At 40.5% G+C, this 15925-nt stretch overlaps 1 protein-coding gene across 2 annotated transcripts in view; it reads left to right on the top strand.

Moving 5' to 3' along the window:
• LOC135196248 (soluble calcium-activated nucleotidase 1-like) overlaps positions 1-15925 on the top strand; it is a 188735-nt gene that overhangs the window by 96764 nt on the left and 76046 nt on the right. For both annotated transcript variants that reach the window (XM_064222933.1, XM_064222932.1), the window contains one exon: positions 3916-4159. In XM_064222933.1, coding sequence (XP_064079003.1) covers positions 3916-4159 — 244 coding nt within the window. The remainder of the gene's footprint in view (positions 1-3915; positions 4160-15925) is intronic.

Here is a 15925-nt window from a genome sequence, read left to right as displayed (position 1 = left end):
TGGATCAGCAGCGGGAACAAATTTTTGTGCACAACAGTACCATGAAAATTCTCTCATCTCTGTGAGAGAGAGAATTATTTTTATATTTAATGATATAGTATTTAATTTCGAGAGAGAAAGAGAGAGGATTATTATTTTTATTATATTTGTTATTTAATTTACACATAAAAGCTTGAAAATTTATAAATTACATAAAAAATTAAGCATAAACACTTTTGCTGACTTTCTGGAGAATTCGCAAATGTTCGCATGTCTGTGAAAAACTTGTGTATAACAATTAGTTAGGTTCTGATGAAAAGTTCATGTACCTGTGAATATGCGCAATTCAAATTGCGCAAGTTTGGGGTGTTACTGTAAATAATGTAGAAGTATGTTGTATTCTGGCCCATGCAGGGATTTGAGGAAACAATTAGGCTGATAGAACAGCTAAAGCTTTAAGGAGTCCACATGACGAGAGAAAATGAAAACATACAGGCAGTCCCTGGTTATTGGTGGGGGCCGGTGGTTCTGTTCCAGCGGATTGATGATAAGCAAAATCCCTGATAATGATTTTCAGTGCTTATCAGGACTGGTAACCGGATTTTGGTGCCATTAATTGGTAAATGGTGCTCCTGTTAGGTATGTATTGGCACCGATAACTGGAAATTGGTGCATTTTGGCAATTTTCAGTGTCGAAAAGCGCTGATTTTCGGCACTAGACAAGCACCATAAGACCATATTGCCGATAACTGAGGCCACTGATAACCAGGGACTGCTTGTATGTTTTTATTTGACTGTATAAAGTACCTACATAAAAACCAATGTATATTAAAAATAAATGGCAGTATAATTATGGACTGAAGAATCTGAAAATAACAAATTAAAGCCCTTAAAACCAAGTGTTGGAAAATAGAACTCATCATATAAAAAAAAAAAAAAAAAAAAGACATATAGTACACAAGTAATTCTGACTCATCTTTGAATAAGTCATACTCTTCTGACACATGGACACCTATTGAATAATCCACATGGCCCTTCTTCCAAATGGTCTGGGTAAAGTAATGATAATAATTAAATATTTGTTTTTGTGATTGTCTAAAATCTAATCAGTAATGGCTGTCAAGTTTTGGTAATAGCAAATTGATTAGTAGTGACATTTTTTAATTATCAAAATTTTTAATTAAAACAATTTTAATATTTTTGAAGAACTGTAGTTAAATCGACCAAATATAAAGATTAAAAGTAAATCTTGAAAATATGCAATTCTTGAGGATTTCTTATGAACTTTGGCACTTTATAAGTTCTGAGCAGAATGCTGCTGCTGCCAGACTTACAGGCAAGAAGCAGGGCTGACAACTGAAAAGCCTGTAAAGAAACACATAATATGCTCTCTCCCTCAGGAAAGATTATTTCTATCCTGAGAGAGGGAAAAAGAATCATTTATGTGAGGATAGAGGGAAAGGAGGGAGTGAGCCATACTGAGCCGTACAACCCACGCCCCTTTCCCACCAAAATGACAGTGAGAGTTAAGATGACAATCATGACTGGTCCTGCACGCAGAAATAAGATTCTAAAGAACAAAAGGTAGCTGGGCCCTCTCTCCCTGAAGGGGCAGTATCCCCTTGGGAGACAGACCAGCCAACTCATAACACAAGAAGCGATGATGAAGCAGAGAAAAAGGCACGTCTACTGCAATTTACATATGTCCCAATGGAAGGTTAACATGGGAATCAAGGATGGCTGTTTAAAAACGTTGACTCCACGGAACTTCTTGGTTGAATAAATAAGAGTCAAAACAGCCTTAGATCAGAAAACTGGCTTGGGGGAAGAAGAGCAAAGCAAAAGATACAATCTTTGTTTTTAACCTGTTTCCAGCTGGCGGTAGATTATCCTATCCTATGTTAAGATCTGAGGTTTGTTAGCTATGAAAAATAGATTGATTAAAAAATTTGTCCTATTGAATTTATAGTTATTTTTGTCATTTAAGATTTTTTTTTTTTGTATTTAAACATTTAAATGTATTTATTGGATGTATACATACCAGTGTAAACAAAGCTTTGTATATGTATGCATATATTTTAATTTCAATTTCGTTCATTAAAGCACTGATTGACCTCATTAGTCCTAGTGCTAATATTCCATTCCATTCCAGTCCTTCAGGCCAACCCAATGAAAGCTGATAATTAGCTTAGTGGTCTGGTTAAACTATTTTGGGAATAATGATAATGAGTATTAGACTTTCAGGAGGCACAGTTTGTGATAGTCTATACCCATATTGACATCAAAATTCAGCTTCTGATTTTTTAGCATCTAGATAAGTCTACAGGATGGCTTGCTTAAGCCAGTAAGAAACAATTTTCAGATACTAATAACCAAAGTGGGAGCAGGTTGAAGATGTGAAGGTTCAGACTAGATTTTGGCCACAAGTCTTTGAACATAGGAACAACTAATATAGTGTCAGTTCTTGATGTGAGTAACTTGACTGATACCAGCATGTAACAATTGCTTTTTAGATGCTGATGTTGCCAGAAATACTGTTTTGGTAGATAAATCCATATCAATAAGCCCATCTAAGAGCTTATTCATATGACCTGAAAGATACTATATAAGTTGTTCAGTTGCACACAAAACAGTACGTATTAAATACGTACTTGCAAGGTTGCATGGATGACATTGCTTATGCATTTTTGTTATGTTCATTTTGATTCATTCATTGTTAGACAAAGAGGGCAATAATTTCCAGCATACCAGTTCATAAATAGTATTTCATACCTGTAAATTGTATCATTTACTCAGGACAGAAAAAACTGGTGGTGGAATAGATAGTTTCACCATGCAACTAGAAAGTAAAAATTAAATGAACATGTAAATATGAAACCTCTCAATATATTTTGTTTTGATGTACACTCATTACAATGGAACCTATTAAACCCAAATATAAGATGGTGGAAGAACTAACATTTGGCACATAGGATACTCATTTAGTTGCCTCAGAACAGAAAGATATAAAAACTAGAAGTTTTAAGTTAAAAATTGAAAAGACTTTAAAAAAAGTTATGATACCCTAGAAATTATCCTGACAAAGGCACAGTAAAGCTAGTAATTCAGAAAATTTTACCAACAAATGCCCACTTGGACTGAATTAAGTTCTCCAAAAATAAATGTGCAATGTGATTCTTTGGGAAGAATGTAAATTAGAGCACAGAACCATGCTAGGAAGGAACAATATCTGAACTTGAATACCACCTGGATAAGAACTGTTGCAATTCAATTGCCTTTTGGGCAAGACCAGAACGGTGAAAATACATGGAATACACAACTTTAATCTTTTTCATTCTTGTGTGGTGATGAATCAACTGGATATTTGCAACTACAATATACAGAACATTTTAGCCAAGACCAAAATTTGATAAATATGAATAAAAAGTACAATTCCAGTTTTGCAAACATTAGAAAAAATAATGCATAAGTAAAACAGAACTAATGCCAAAAGTATTTTATGTGAATGAGTAAATATGTAATGTTGTGAAACTACATAAATGATAATGTGTTTCTTGGTTAGGATAGCCAGCTCTCAAAGATGCAACTTTTGACGTCAGTAAATGTAATGTTATCAGCAAATGTAATGTAGTCACTATGATGTGGAGGGCACTATTTTAATAACTATGTATCTTGTCATACTTAGTAACTGAAAATGACAAGCCTCCAAGTCCTGACTTCTTATTAGATATGTTAGACTAGTGAAACATTTACATAAAATGTTGTGTTGTAGGAATAATTTATATGTACTAATGTATACATGTGATTTGAACAATCAGAGCAAATTATAATTTAAACAGTAACATGAACCAGTTCATTAGGTTTTCATGTCCTCTCTCGTACTTTTAGAGATGGTACACAAATCAAAATTGATAGAATACGTTTATTTAATTTCAGGGTCATTTGACTGTGAATGTAGATAACCAAGATGTACAAATTGAGTGGGATAAGGATCTCATATCCCTAAAATCCAACATGGCTTATGGTGGGAGGGGAATGGAATTATCAGAACTTATAGTGTTCAATGGCAGATTGTATGCAGTAGATGACAGAACTGGAATCATTTATGAAATTGATCTCTCAAGCAACAAAGCTATTCCTTGGGTGGTGCTTACAGATGGTAATGGTCGAGAAATGAAAGGTGAGTTAACTTTTAATTTTTACTGTACAGAATACTCCATTTTAATTGAATGTTTGTTCTTGGAATTGTCTTGTAGGTTAATTTTACATCTCCAGATTTTCCAGTTTTCCTGTGATTCTGAGCTCCATTACAGTGCAAATATATTAGATGAAGCAAATATTACCAGTGATACATTTTCAGCAAACATTCTGCAAAGAAAAGGTATAATTTTCACTACAGGTAGTGTTCAAGTTACAATAATTCGTCTTACGATAATCCGATTTTACAATGGGGTCCGCAATTAATACTGATACGACAAGATTCTGAAAATATTTTTAAATTTTGCTCGTAATGGCTGCAGGGAGCAGCATACAATCGGGAAGCAAGAGAGAGCAAATTGCAATTGCCTAACTTTATCCCATCCTCTTGGGAAGTTCAAAAACAGCAAAAGAGAATGATGAATGTATAGTTTTAAAATTATACACATTGCGTAAATATGTACAGCCATGAACACCTAAATGAGAAACAACATTTTGCTAAGTTCAACTAAATTGGATAACAACATCCATTTGGCTTGTATTTCAACCATCGTACGATAGTCAACAATTACTGTAGTAATGTTTTAGATGATGTTATGTAGAATAGGACTGGTTTAGTTTTATGTATCAGCAAGGAAGTATTGAAACCTAGTTGTAGCTGAAGCTGAGAACACTTTTCTAGCTGCTAATTACTATTATCGTGCATCGGTAACAAGGATAAAACTCCTGTAAACTTATGCCATCAAACACAACTGTAGATAAAATTGAGGGAGAATCATTTAAATAAAAACTTCAGTTCTGGAAAGAACACATTTACTGTTGTTTTTATGCCAATATTTATGCCAATAAAAGATAAATAACATAATGATAAAGCTCGTACTACGATGAAATCAAGTGAAAATATTGAACGGACTCATGTAATTTTTTTTACACAGTAAACATCCCCACAACGCAATCTGTTGACAAAAAAAAATAATTTAATTCACAGTGAATCGTATTAAAAATCATATATTGACTTGAAACCACCTCGTATAACGAAAAACTACCTTGTCTCGTATAAGTAGAGTATCTAGATATTCTTCTGTGCTAACTAGAAGCAAGGCAATTTGCTCTGAATTGAGTTAAATACAGCGAAATATACTCGTATTCACCATCAGCTGACTTCGAAACTAAAACATTGGCCATTTGTTAGTATTTTATGACACAATAATATGAGAATATATGTACAATATCATTGGATACAGTAATGTATAATTTTTTAAAAGATTCAATAAAAAGATGCATATTCATTATTTTATTTTGTAATTATACATAGCCATCAGCAGCCTGACATTGCTCAATTATGCCGATGTTGGTGCAAATCTGATTCCCGTTTCATGTCCAATTTCTTTTTCTATTGATATATCATTGTCAGAATGCATTGAACCTCCAGAATTGTCTTACATTAATAAATTACTTTACCCTATATGTAGTATAGAGCAGCAGTCGCCAACCAGTGGAGTTTGATGGTCTGCAGAAAAATTGGGACGTTTTAAATATTTTTTATTCTTTCTTCATCTTTAGAACCCCGATACAAATTGCACAGAAGACAGAGAGCCTGGTGTTGCCAACTTAGCAGTTTTAATGCTAGATTCAGCATTTTAGGGCAATTTAGCATTAAAAATTTGGATCCAGCATTTTGCAGAAAAAAACAGCATTAACTAACTAACAGTATTATTAATTACAATAAAAAGCATATCAAATAAATGTATTCAACTTTTTTTTTTTTTTTTTTTTTGTATTAGTGGTCCAGTAAATTTAAATTTATACATTTAGTGGTCCATGAAGTTCTTAAGGTTGGTGACTGCTGGTAGAGAGTATACTGTAGGCTAGGCTACTGTATTCGTATGTATACAACATACCATGGTATCATCATCGTATACGCTAGGCTAACTTGTTAATGTTATTCAATTTCTCTTTGTAAGAATTATCATAAGCCAATATGCACTGAATTAGCTGAAATTAATACCAATTGCTATGCTGTATATATATTTAAAGTATACTGTGTAATGTAGGCTAGGCTACCCCATATGTAAAGTGTAATGTAGGCTAGGCTACCCCATATGTAAAGATGGTAGTTATTACCATAGTGTAGGATAGGCTATATTCGAGATACAATTTTTCCAACAAACGATGGGTTTTTTTGGAACCTAACCCCATTCTAAGTGGGAGAATACCTGTATATTGTGTATTTCAACCCTGTAAGTCATTTAAAACTCCCATTCATGGTCTAAATCCTCCCGGTCACATGCTCTCTAATGTCTTGAAGACAGAAAAGGGTAGGTAAGAGTCTTCTGCTTGCTGGACCATAGGTTTTAAAAATTTACTGGATTTAGGGTCCCTTAATACAGGCTTGTCTCGTATTGTCATCAGCCGAGAGCATTGCTATTCCCAACCATGAAAAACACTAGCAGAGAGGTTCATATGCAAGTCCCAGTCGAACACTCATCCAGGTACTGGTTCCCTAGTTGTTGGGGTAAGGCTTAGCCTAATGATATTGGTGTGTTGGCAGATGACCTGCCCTTTATGGGGGTTGTCTCATCTGTTGTTGGATCTTCACTTTTGGCTCAGCAAAGTTACTTTCCATTTTCATTGTACCATTTTCTCATTTAATTTTTCACTAGTTTTCAGTCGTATTGCTGTCAAACCTCTTGTAATATCTACGTAATTCAACCATGAGGGTTTTCCTGTTATAAGTTTAATCCATTCATTCCATTTAATTCATTGGATTTGCCCTCATACAAGACTTGTCCCAGTTTTTTGGAGCATAGTATTGTATAAAAATTGAAAATGTCCCAAATTCCCCTAGTATTAACACTTCCCAAAATCCCACCAAAGGTTAAGCTGACATTTCACAGTGAAGTTCTTAGTAAGTAAATGAAATTCTGTTTTAAGAGTAATATTTTTATTTATATAAGTAGGTGACCATTATTGTAATTGTCAGTTAGTGCAACTGAATGTAAATGACATACAGTTGTGAGTTTTGGTGAGAATTAAGGCTTCAAAATATCTGCAAGCAAGACAGGTATCATGAATTTTTTTTTCATATTTCGTGATTTTGAGAAAGCATATTTTTTAGTTACAGTTTTAGATTGGGAAAATTTCTTGGGTTCCACATACAAATTTAAAAACTAAATTCTTTGAAGTGTAGTGGATCCTGAAAGTTGCTTACGACGCAAAGTATGAGCTGACAGACATAAATACTATTACATATAACTAAAAAAAACTTAATTATTTCTAAGTTCTCACATAATTACAAAATATATTTGCAGCCACACATAATTGCCTGGAAAGACTGTATTTTGTCCAAATGCTGCCATTAACCTTTTAACCCTTAAACGCCGAAGCGGTATTTTATAAATCGTCTCCTGTAGGCCAGCGGCATTTGCGAGTGAGCGCCGAAGCGGAAAAAATGTTTTTTCTCAAAAAAACACTGCACGCTTAGTTTTCAAGATTAAGAGTTAATTTCTGGCTCCTTTTTTTTGTCATTGCCTGAAGTACTATGCAACCATCAGAAATGAAAAAAAATATCATTATCATATATAAATATTGGGATATATGACAGCGCGAAAAAAAATTTCATATATAATTGTATACAAATTGCGCTGTGAGCAAAACGGTTAAAGCTAATGAGTTAATTTTTTTTTTTATTGTACACTAAATTGTGATCATTTTTGTATATAACACATTGTAAAACGATCAAGGCAACACAGAAAATATTATCACAAAATGATGCATGAATTCGTAACGAGCGGACATAAAAAAAGATTTGTTCATGAAACTTACCTGTCAGATATATATATAGCTGTATTTCTGACGTACGACAGAATTTCAAAACTCGCGGCACACGTAGTGGGGCGGCCAGGTGGTAGTACCCATTCCCGCCGCTGGGAGGCGGATATCAGGAACCATTCCCATTTTCTGTTCATATTTTTTCTGTCGCCGGTGCTGCAAACATCTGTTTACAGTACCTCCGTCTAGGATTTTTGATTATCTCGCTTAATATTATCTGGATTGACTTTTGGTATCGACTTCTGGATTGTTGGATTGGCACGCGTAATAGTGGATTGGTTTTTGATTTTGGATTGGCTTTTCTGTGTACATGATGTCGGGATCAAGTACTGGAAGTTTCAGAGTGTGTGTGAGGAGTGAATGTAAGGTGAGGCTTCTTAAACCTTCAGTTGATCCTCACACAGTTTGTATGGATTGCAGGGGACATGTTTGCATGGTTGATGATCGGTGCAATGAATGTAAGGATTTGGATGATGATAAATGGAAGATGTATGAGACCTATCGACGTAAATTGGAGCGCGATAGAGTCAGGAGGTCTTCCTCCAAGGCCAGTTCTACTAAAGGTAAGGATAGTAACATTTCTCCTCCTCTAACACCAGTAGATTTTGCTCAACCTAATCCTGTGTTGTTGCCTTCGGGCCCCAGTGCTGTGTCTGGAGAAGGTAACACCCTTTCTCTGATTCTAGAGTCTATTCGTGCTCTCGAATCTAAGGTTTTGGCCCTAGAAACTGGCCCTGTGAAAGTTTGTGTTAGTGCCCCTAGTGTTGTGGAGGGGGCGTCAGATCGGCCCCATAATGCCTCTAGGCCTAGACCTCTATCGGACTCCCAGGACTCAGGGAGAGGGTATGTCGACAGCCGCAAGAGGGTTACGGGGGCTCCCCACCGATCTGGCGTCCCTTCGGCAGGCCTTGTTGCTAAATCCCAGGCTGCCAAGGAGCGCGTACGAACGCGTGTCCTGAAAGATTGCTTTTCGTCCTCCGAAGCGTCCTCCCCGCGCAAGGGGTGGAGCGCTCGGAGAGACTCGCGTCCGTTGAAAAGGACCTTTCGCTTTGAGGACGCTTCACGTCCTATGTCTCCACTTTCGTCAGAGGACGCTTATGACGCCTTTCCTCCTCAGAAGAGAGGAAGGCTTTCTACCGACGAGGACGTTGGTTTCCACGCACAGGCGTGTTCACCTGAGAGGCAGATAGCTGTACCTGCTAGAAGGAAGGAGGCGTCCCCTCGCCCCTCGCCTTCTCGCAGGCTCAGTCCTGCCCCTTCTTATGCTCCTTCGTCACCTCTTCCAAGACCGTTAAGATACGAAGGATATCCTAGTGTCCCTTCAGGACCAGATTACGTCGCTGATGGCTCAGAGGACTCGCCCAGCAGCAGTCGAGCCTAAGCGTAGGAAGGACGTTCGGCTGCCCGTCAAGAGGACGAAGCAGCCTCATTCTCTCTCGTCTCGCTCATCTCTCTCGCCTCCTCCGGATCGTCACCGTTCTCGTTCTCCGAGTAGATCTTTCGCTCTCTCAGGAGAGGACGCTCGCCAGGACGCTCGGCGTTCGAAGCAAGACGCTTTGCGCTCTCGGCAGGGAGCTGTTGAGGACGCTCGGCGGGACGCTCGGCGTTCTAAGCAGGACGCTTTGCGCTCTCTACAAGACGCTTTTGAGGACGCTCGGCAGGACGCTCAGCGTTCGAAGCAGGACGCTGTGAGTTATCGACAGGACGCCTTTGAGGACGCTCCGCAGGACGCTCGCCGTTCGAAGCAGGACGCTTTTCGAGCGAGGCAGGACGCTTTTGAGGACGCTCAACAGGACGCTTGCTTGGCTAAGCAGGACGCTTTTGGCGCCTCTCGTCAGGAAGCTCGCACTTCCTCTCTAGGGACGTGTCTGTTAAGACAGTTCCCCGTTGCTTCTAAGGACGCTCCTCTTTCACAAGATGTCCGTCCTTCTAAGAATAGACGTAAGGGCGTTTCCGATCCCGTAGCGGGTACTTCCATCCAACGGAAGTCATTGTTCAGGATTGAGACTGCTGGACGTACTCCCTCTCCTGATGGGCGTTCTCCAGTTTCCTCTTAGGGAGGGGAAGGGGGAACTTAGTAGTCCAGGGAGTTCCGTCGAAGAAGAACAGCCGTTAGCGTCAGCTGTCTCGGACTACAAGGTTCTTGTTAGGCTGTTACGTTCATCCTTCGGGGAGAAGTTCCAGCAGGCAGCACCTAGGTCTCCTCCCTCTCAACTTTCGTCTTCCAAGACCGTTAAGACCCCTGAATTCGTAGAGATGAAGACATCGCTGTCGACCAAGAGGGCGTTTAAGAAGCTTCAAGACTTTATGTCTAGAAGGAAGGATCAGGGCAAGACCAACTTTCCCATCCTCCCTCTAGACTCGCCGGGAAGGAGGAATTTGGTATGAGACCAAGGACGACGTGGGAGTAAAGGTTTCCTCTTCGTCAGCTCTGGGTGACTTCTCCAGTTTAGTGGACGCTCAGAGGAGGTCTCTCTTATCGTCTGCTAAGGTGTCCTGGACTCCTGTGGAGACTGACCACCACTTGAAGGGACTGCTTCGCACCCTAAATGTTTTTAATTTCCTAGACTGGTGTCTGGGAGTTTTAGACCTTCAGTCTAGAAGTCCTGATTCTCTCAGTCTGGGGGAGCTGTCCAGCGTGTTGTCATGTATGGACAAGGCCGTCAGGGATGGTTCGGAGGAGCTAGTTTCTAATTTTGGAACTGCTTTCCTGAAGAAAAGAGCACTTCTTTGCAATTTTACCACTAAGTCGGTATCTCCCGCTCAGAAAGCGGAATTGCTCTTTGCGCCTCTTTCGGACCATCTCTTCCCCCAGGCTATGGTAAAGGATCTTGCAAAGAGTTTGCAAGAAAAAGCGACCCAGGACCTCTTAGTACTGTCTTCAAGACGTCCAGCAGTTCCTTCTACTTCAACATTCAGCAAACCCCCGAAGAAAGTCAAACCCTTTCGCAGGGCACCCCCCTCGAGAGCAGCTCCTCGAGGGAGAGGGTTTTCGAGAGGAAGAGCTTCATTCAAACCCAAAACCAACAAATGAAGATCTCGTCCTTCAGACGCCAGTCGGGGCCAGACTGGAATTCTTTGCGGAGGCTTGGAGGCAGAGAGGGGCGGATCCTTGGACTCTCAAGATAGTAGAGCGGGGGTACAAGATCCCCTTTTTACAGCCTCCTCCTTTAACATCAACTCCCAGAGATCTCTCTCCATCTTATCAGGGAGAGAAGAAAAGTATTCTTTTCAATCTGTTAGACCAGATGGTCGAAAAAAGAGCGGTGGAACAAGTCTTGGACCTAGATCACCGGGCTTCTACAACAGGATTTTCCTAGTGCCGAAGCAGTCGTCAGGTTGGCGCCCGGTCCCTGGATGTGAGCAGGCTCAATCTTTTTGTAGAAAAGATCAAGTTCAAAATGGAGACGCCTCAGTCGGTGCTGGGAGCCTTGAGACCTGGCGACTGGATGGTGTCTCTGGACCTGCAGGACGCGTACTTCCACGTCCCCGTCCACCCTCTTTCAAGGAAGTACCTGAGATTCATCTTAGACAACAGGGTTTGGCAATTCAGAGCCCTTTGTTTCGGTCTCAGCACGGCCCCGATGGTTTTCACAATGATCATGAGGAATGTAGCGAAGTGGCTCCATTCGTCAGGGATCAGAATATCCCTATACCTCGACGATTGGCTGATCAGAGCGTCGTCGAGGCAGAAGTGTCTGAAGGACCTTCAGTTTACGTTAGCCCTAGCAAAGTCTCTGGGTCTTTTGGTCAACTCCGAAAAGTCGCATCTGACCCCGACACAGTCCATCGTGTATCTGGGGATTCAGATGGATTCAGTGGCTTTTCGAGCGTTTCCATCCCAGGAACGTCAGCGACTGGGGTTAGAGAAAGTCGCAGGCCCTTGTCCTAGAGAGCTTGTTAGGTGTTAGAGGAGTGGATGAGTCTGCTGGGCACCATTTCCTTCTCGCTAGAAAAGTTTGTCTCTCTGGGAAGACTGCACCTCAGGCCTCTTCAATTTTTCCTTGCGGAAGAATGGAAGTCGAAAGAGGACCTGAATGCGATCCTAAGGATCTCAAACAAGGTAAAAGGCCACTTAAGATGGTGGCTCGACCCTCAGAAGTTATGAGAGGGCTTCTCCTTAAATCTTCTGAGCCCCGACCTAGTGTTGTTCTCAGACGCTTCCATTTCCAGTTGGGGAGCAACATTAGGGGGGGAGGAAGTGTCAGGCTCCTGGAGAGGGGAACAGGTAGCCTGGCACATCAATGTAAAGGAACTGGCAGCGATATTCCTGTCGCTGCAGTTCTTCGAAGGCAAACTGTCAATCAAGGTTGTTCAAGTCAACTCAGACAGTACCACAGCCCTTGCGTATCTAAAGAATCAGGGAGGAACTCGCTCCAGATCCCTTTTTCTCCTGGCGAAGGAAGTTCTGCTATGGGCAGACGCAAGGCGCATCAAGATCCTGACAAGATTCGTGGCAGGGGTTCAGAATGTCAGGGCGGACCTTCTCAGTCGCCGAAATCAGATTCTACCAACAGAATGGACCTTGCCAACCAGGAAGTCTTGTCAACAAATTTGATGGAGATTGTCTGGGGGACACGTCCTCTAGTAGACCTGTTCGCTACATCAAGGACGAAGAGGCTTCCTCTGTATTGCTCCCCGGTTCTGGATCCAGGGGCAATTGCAGTGGACGCGTTGCTCTGGAACTGGACAGACCTGGATCTTTACGCCTTTCCCCCATTCAAGATCATGGGGGACGTAATGAGGAAGTTCGCAGCTTCAGAAGGGACAAGGTTGACTCTGATTGCCCCAATGTGGTCCAGCAAGAGAGTGGTTCACAGAGGGTCATGAACATCCATTGTGGACTTCCCAAGAACGCCTTTTTGCCCTGGAAGGAGGAGAGATCTACTCAGACAGCCTCACTCAAAAGGTTTCACCAAAACCTCTCCGCTCTGGCCCTGACTGCGTTCAGACTATCGAAAAGTTGGCCAGAGCGAGAGGCTTTTCAAAGGCAGCTGCGAGAGCAATCGCTAATGCTCGAAGAGCCTCTTCAAGAGCTGTCTACCAGTCTAAGTGGGCCTCCTTCAGGGCATGGTGCAAAAAGGAAGGAATTTCCTCTTCCACGACCTCTGTGAATCAGATAGCAGATTTCTTACTCTATCTAAGAAATGTGCAGAAATTGGCAGTTCCTACAATCAAGGTTATAGGAGTATGTTGTCTGCCGTTTTTTTCGCCACAGAGGACTGGACCTCTCCGACATAGGATCTGCACGATCTCTTAAGGTCGTTCGAACCACCAAGAATTCCACAGGCAAGGCCGCCCTCATGGAATCTAGATGTGTGTTGAAAACATCTGATGCTAAGTCCCTTTGAGCCTCTCCATGAAGCTTCTCTAAGGGACTTAACGAGAAAAACGCTTTTCCTAGCTTCTCTGGCGACGGCGAAGAGAGTTAGTGAAAATCCAAGCGTTCAGTAGCCTAGTGGGATTCAAGGGAGACAACGCTGTCTGCTCGTTGAACCCATCTTTCTTGGCTAAGAACGAGAACCCGTCTAATCCTTGGCCTAAGAGCTTTGAAATCAAAGGAATATCGAGTCTCGTGGGTCAAGAACCAGAGAGAGCCCTGTGCCCTGTCAGGGCTCTCAAGTTCTATGTGAATAGGACTAAAGAGATGAGAGGTCCCTCAGGTATCCTCTGGTGCTCGGTGAAGAGACCAGATTTACCTTTGTCGAAGAACGCTGTTGCTTTCTTCTTGAGGGACGTCATTAAAGAGGCTCATTCATCTTGCCAGAAGACTGATATGAGCCTCTTTAAAGTGAAAGCTCACGAGGTCAGAGCCGTAGCTACTTCTCTTGCCTTCCAAAGGAATATGTCTATCAGAGATATTCTAGATAGCACCTTCTGGAGGAGCAATTCCGTATTCGCCTCACATTACCTCCGGGATGTGAGAACGATTTACGAGAACTGTAGTTCTTTGGGACCTTACATTTCGGCAGACACAGTTTTGGGGGCTGATGGTGGCTCTCTCCCTATCCCTTAGCTTAGTTAGGTTAGTTTATTGTGTTTTTGGTTGATGGTGATTGATTTTCTGTGGAAATCTCCCATTCCTTAGTGTTAATGTCAGGGTTTTTTTGGTTAGTTGGTCAGGTGGTGGTCGGTTGCTGTGTTACTGCCATATGTTTGGCTAGATGGTCTTGTCACATTGTGGTCACGTCCCCGTTGACAGAGCATCCAGAGTGCACCAGCACTACAGGTCCAAACCTGGCTGGCAACTCTGATTAAAGCATAAGCAGGCTTTAAGTGACAGTAATCACATAGTCTACTTTGCTATCAGGTAAGGAACCAATAAGTTAATCTTTTATTTTAATTTAAGTTTCCTAAAAATCCTAGTCTGTCTCTACCCACCATCCGAAGGTGGGATTCAGCTATATATATATCTGACAGGTAAGTTTCATGAACAAAATGTTATTGTTATAATACAATTAAGTTTGTTCATACTTACCTGGCAGATATATATAATTAGAGTGCCCACCCTCCTCCCCTCAGGAGACAAGGGCATGAATAAATATGAACAGAAAATGAGAATGGTTCCTGATATCCGCCTCCCAGCGGCGGGAATGGGTACTACCACCTGGCCGCCCCACTACGTGTGCCGCGAGTTTTGAAATTCTGTCGGACGTCAGAAATACAGCTATATATATATCTGCCAGGTAAGTATGAACAAACTTAATTGTATTATAACAATAACATTTTTTTCAAAAATTTACCATAAATCGAAATAGTGCTAGAGACTTCCCGTTTGTTGCAAAATGAAGGTAATTGATTGAATATTACTAGACTGTAAGTTTTGTAGCTTACAATTGCAGGTTTTGACCATTTCGGTCGAGTTAAAGTTGACCATAGGACGAATTTTTTCTATATCGTTATTTATATGAAAATATTTCAAAACTGATAAAAGCTACAACCTTGGGTTGTTTATTGTTGTATTCTACATAAAATTGCGCACATTTCCATATATAGAACTATACTATGTAACAGGTAATTTAAAATGGTGCAAACATTACGACAATTTGACAAAAAAAATTTATGATTTTTTCAGAAGTTACCGCGCGGACAAAAGGAAAAAGTTTTTTTCATAAATTCACCATTAATCAAAATATTGTGCTAGAGACTTCCAATTTGTTGCAAAATGAAGGTAAATGATTGAATATTACTAGAATATAAGAGTTTAAGCTTACAATTGCGTTTTTCGACTATGTATTTCGGTAGAGTCAAAGTTGACCAAAGGGTGAAATTTTGGCACTTATCGTTATTTATATGAAAATATTTCAAAACTGATAAAAGCTACAACCATGAGTTGTATTCTACATGAAAATTGCACATTTTCATATATAATACTCCATGTAATGGCTAATATGAAATGGTGCAAAAATTATGTCAAAGTGACTAAATAATTTCCGAGATGTGTCGCTGATGCTTTTTAGTGCAAGGAGAAAGAAATTCGCTCTTGCGCGCCTGGGCAACGATTGTAAACAAAACAACGCCTTGATCCGTGAGCTCCCAGCATCCCCCAAGGCGCACGATTCAAAAGTTTTCGCCTATACTCTGTTTTTTTCCTTCTGTCCATCCGCCTGTGTGTGTTGCATGGTAATACTGTGTCTCGGGCTTTCCCGGGCTTTAAATAGTTAAGCTATGTGTACGTTTTAGGTAAATAAAAGGATATCTGGGTGTATACTTGCATGTGAAAAGTGTTTTAATAATTTACTGAATGCGAATTACACCGTTATTTCGAAATAGGATATCATCAAAGCCAGGACACAGTGTTACCAACATTCGCAAAACCACAGGTGTGGCGAGATGGAAAAAACAAGATTAGTAGGCCTATAACTATTTTTTCGCAAATTTTTAAAAAAACTTTTATATTGACGTATATAGGTCCAAT

The sequence above is a fragment of the Macrobrachium nipponense genome, chromosome 17 (assembly GCF_015104395.2).
Source record: "Macrobrachium nipponense isolate FS-2020 chromosome 17, ASM1510439v2, whole genome shotgun sequence".
Classification (NCBI taxonomy): Eukaryota; Metazoa; Arthropoda; class Malacostraca; order Decapoda; family Palaemonidae; genus Macrobrachium; species Macrobrachium nipponense.
Note: the sequence above shows the minus strand (reverse complement) of the source record. Positions and strands in the feature narration are given on the sequence as shown.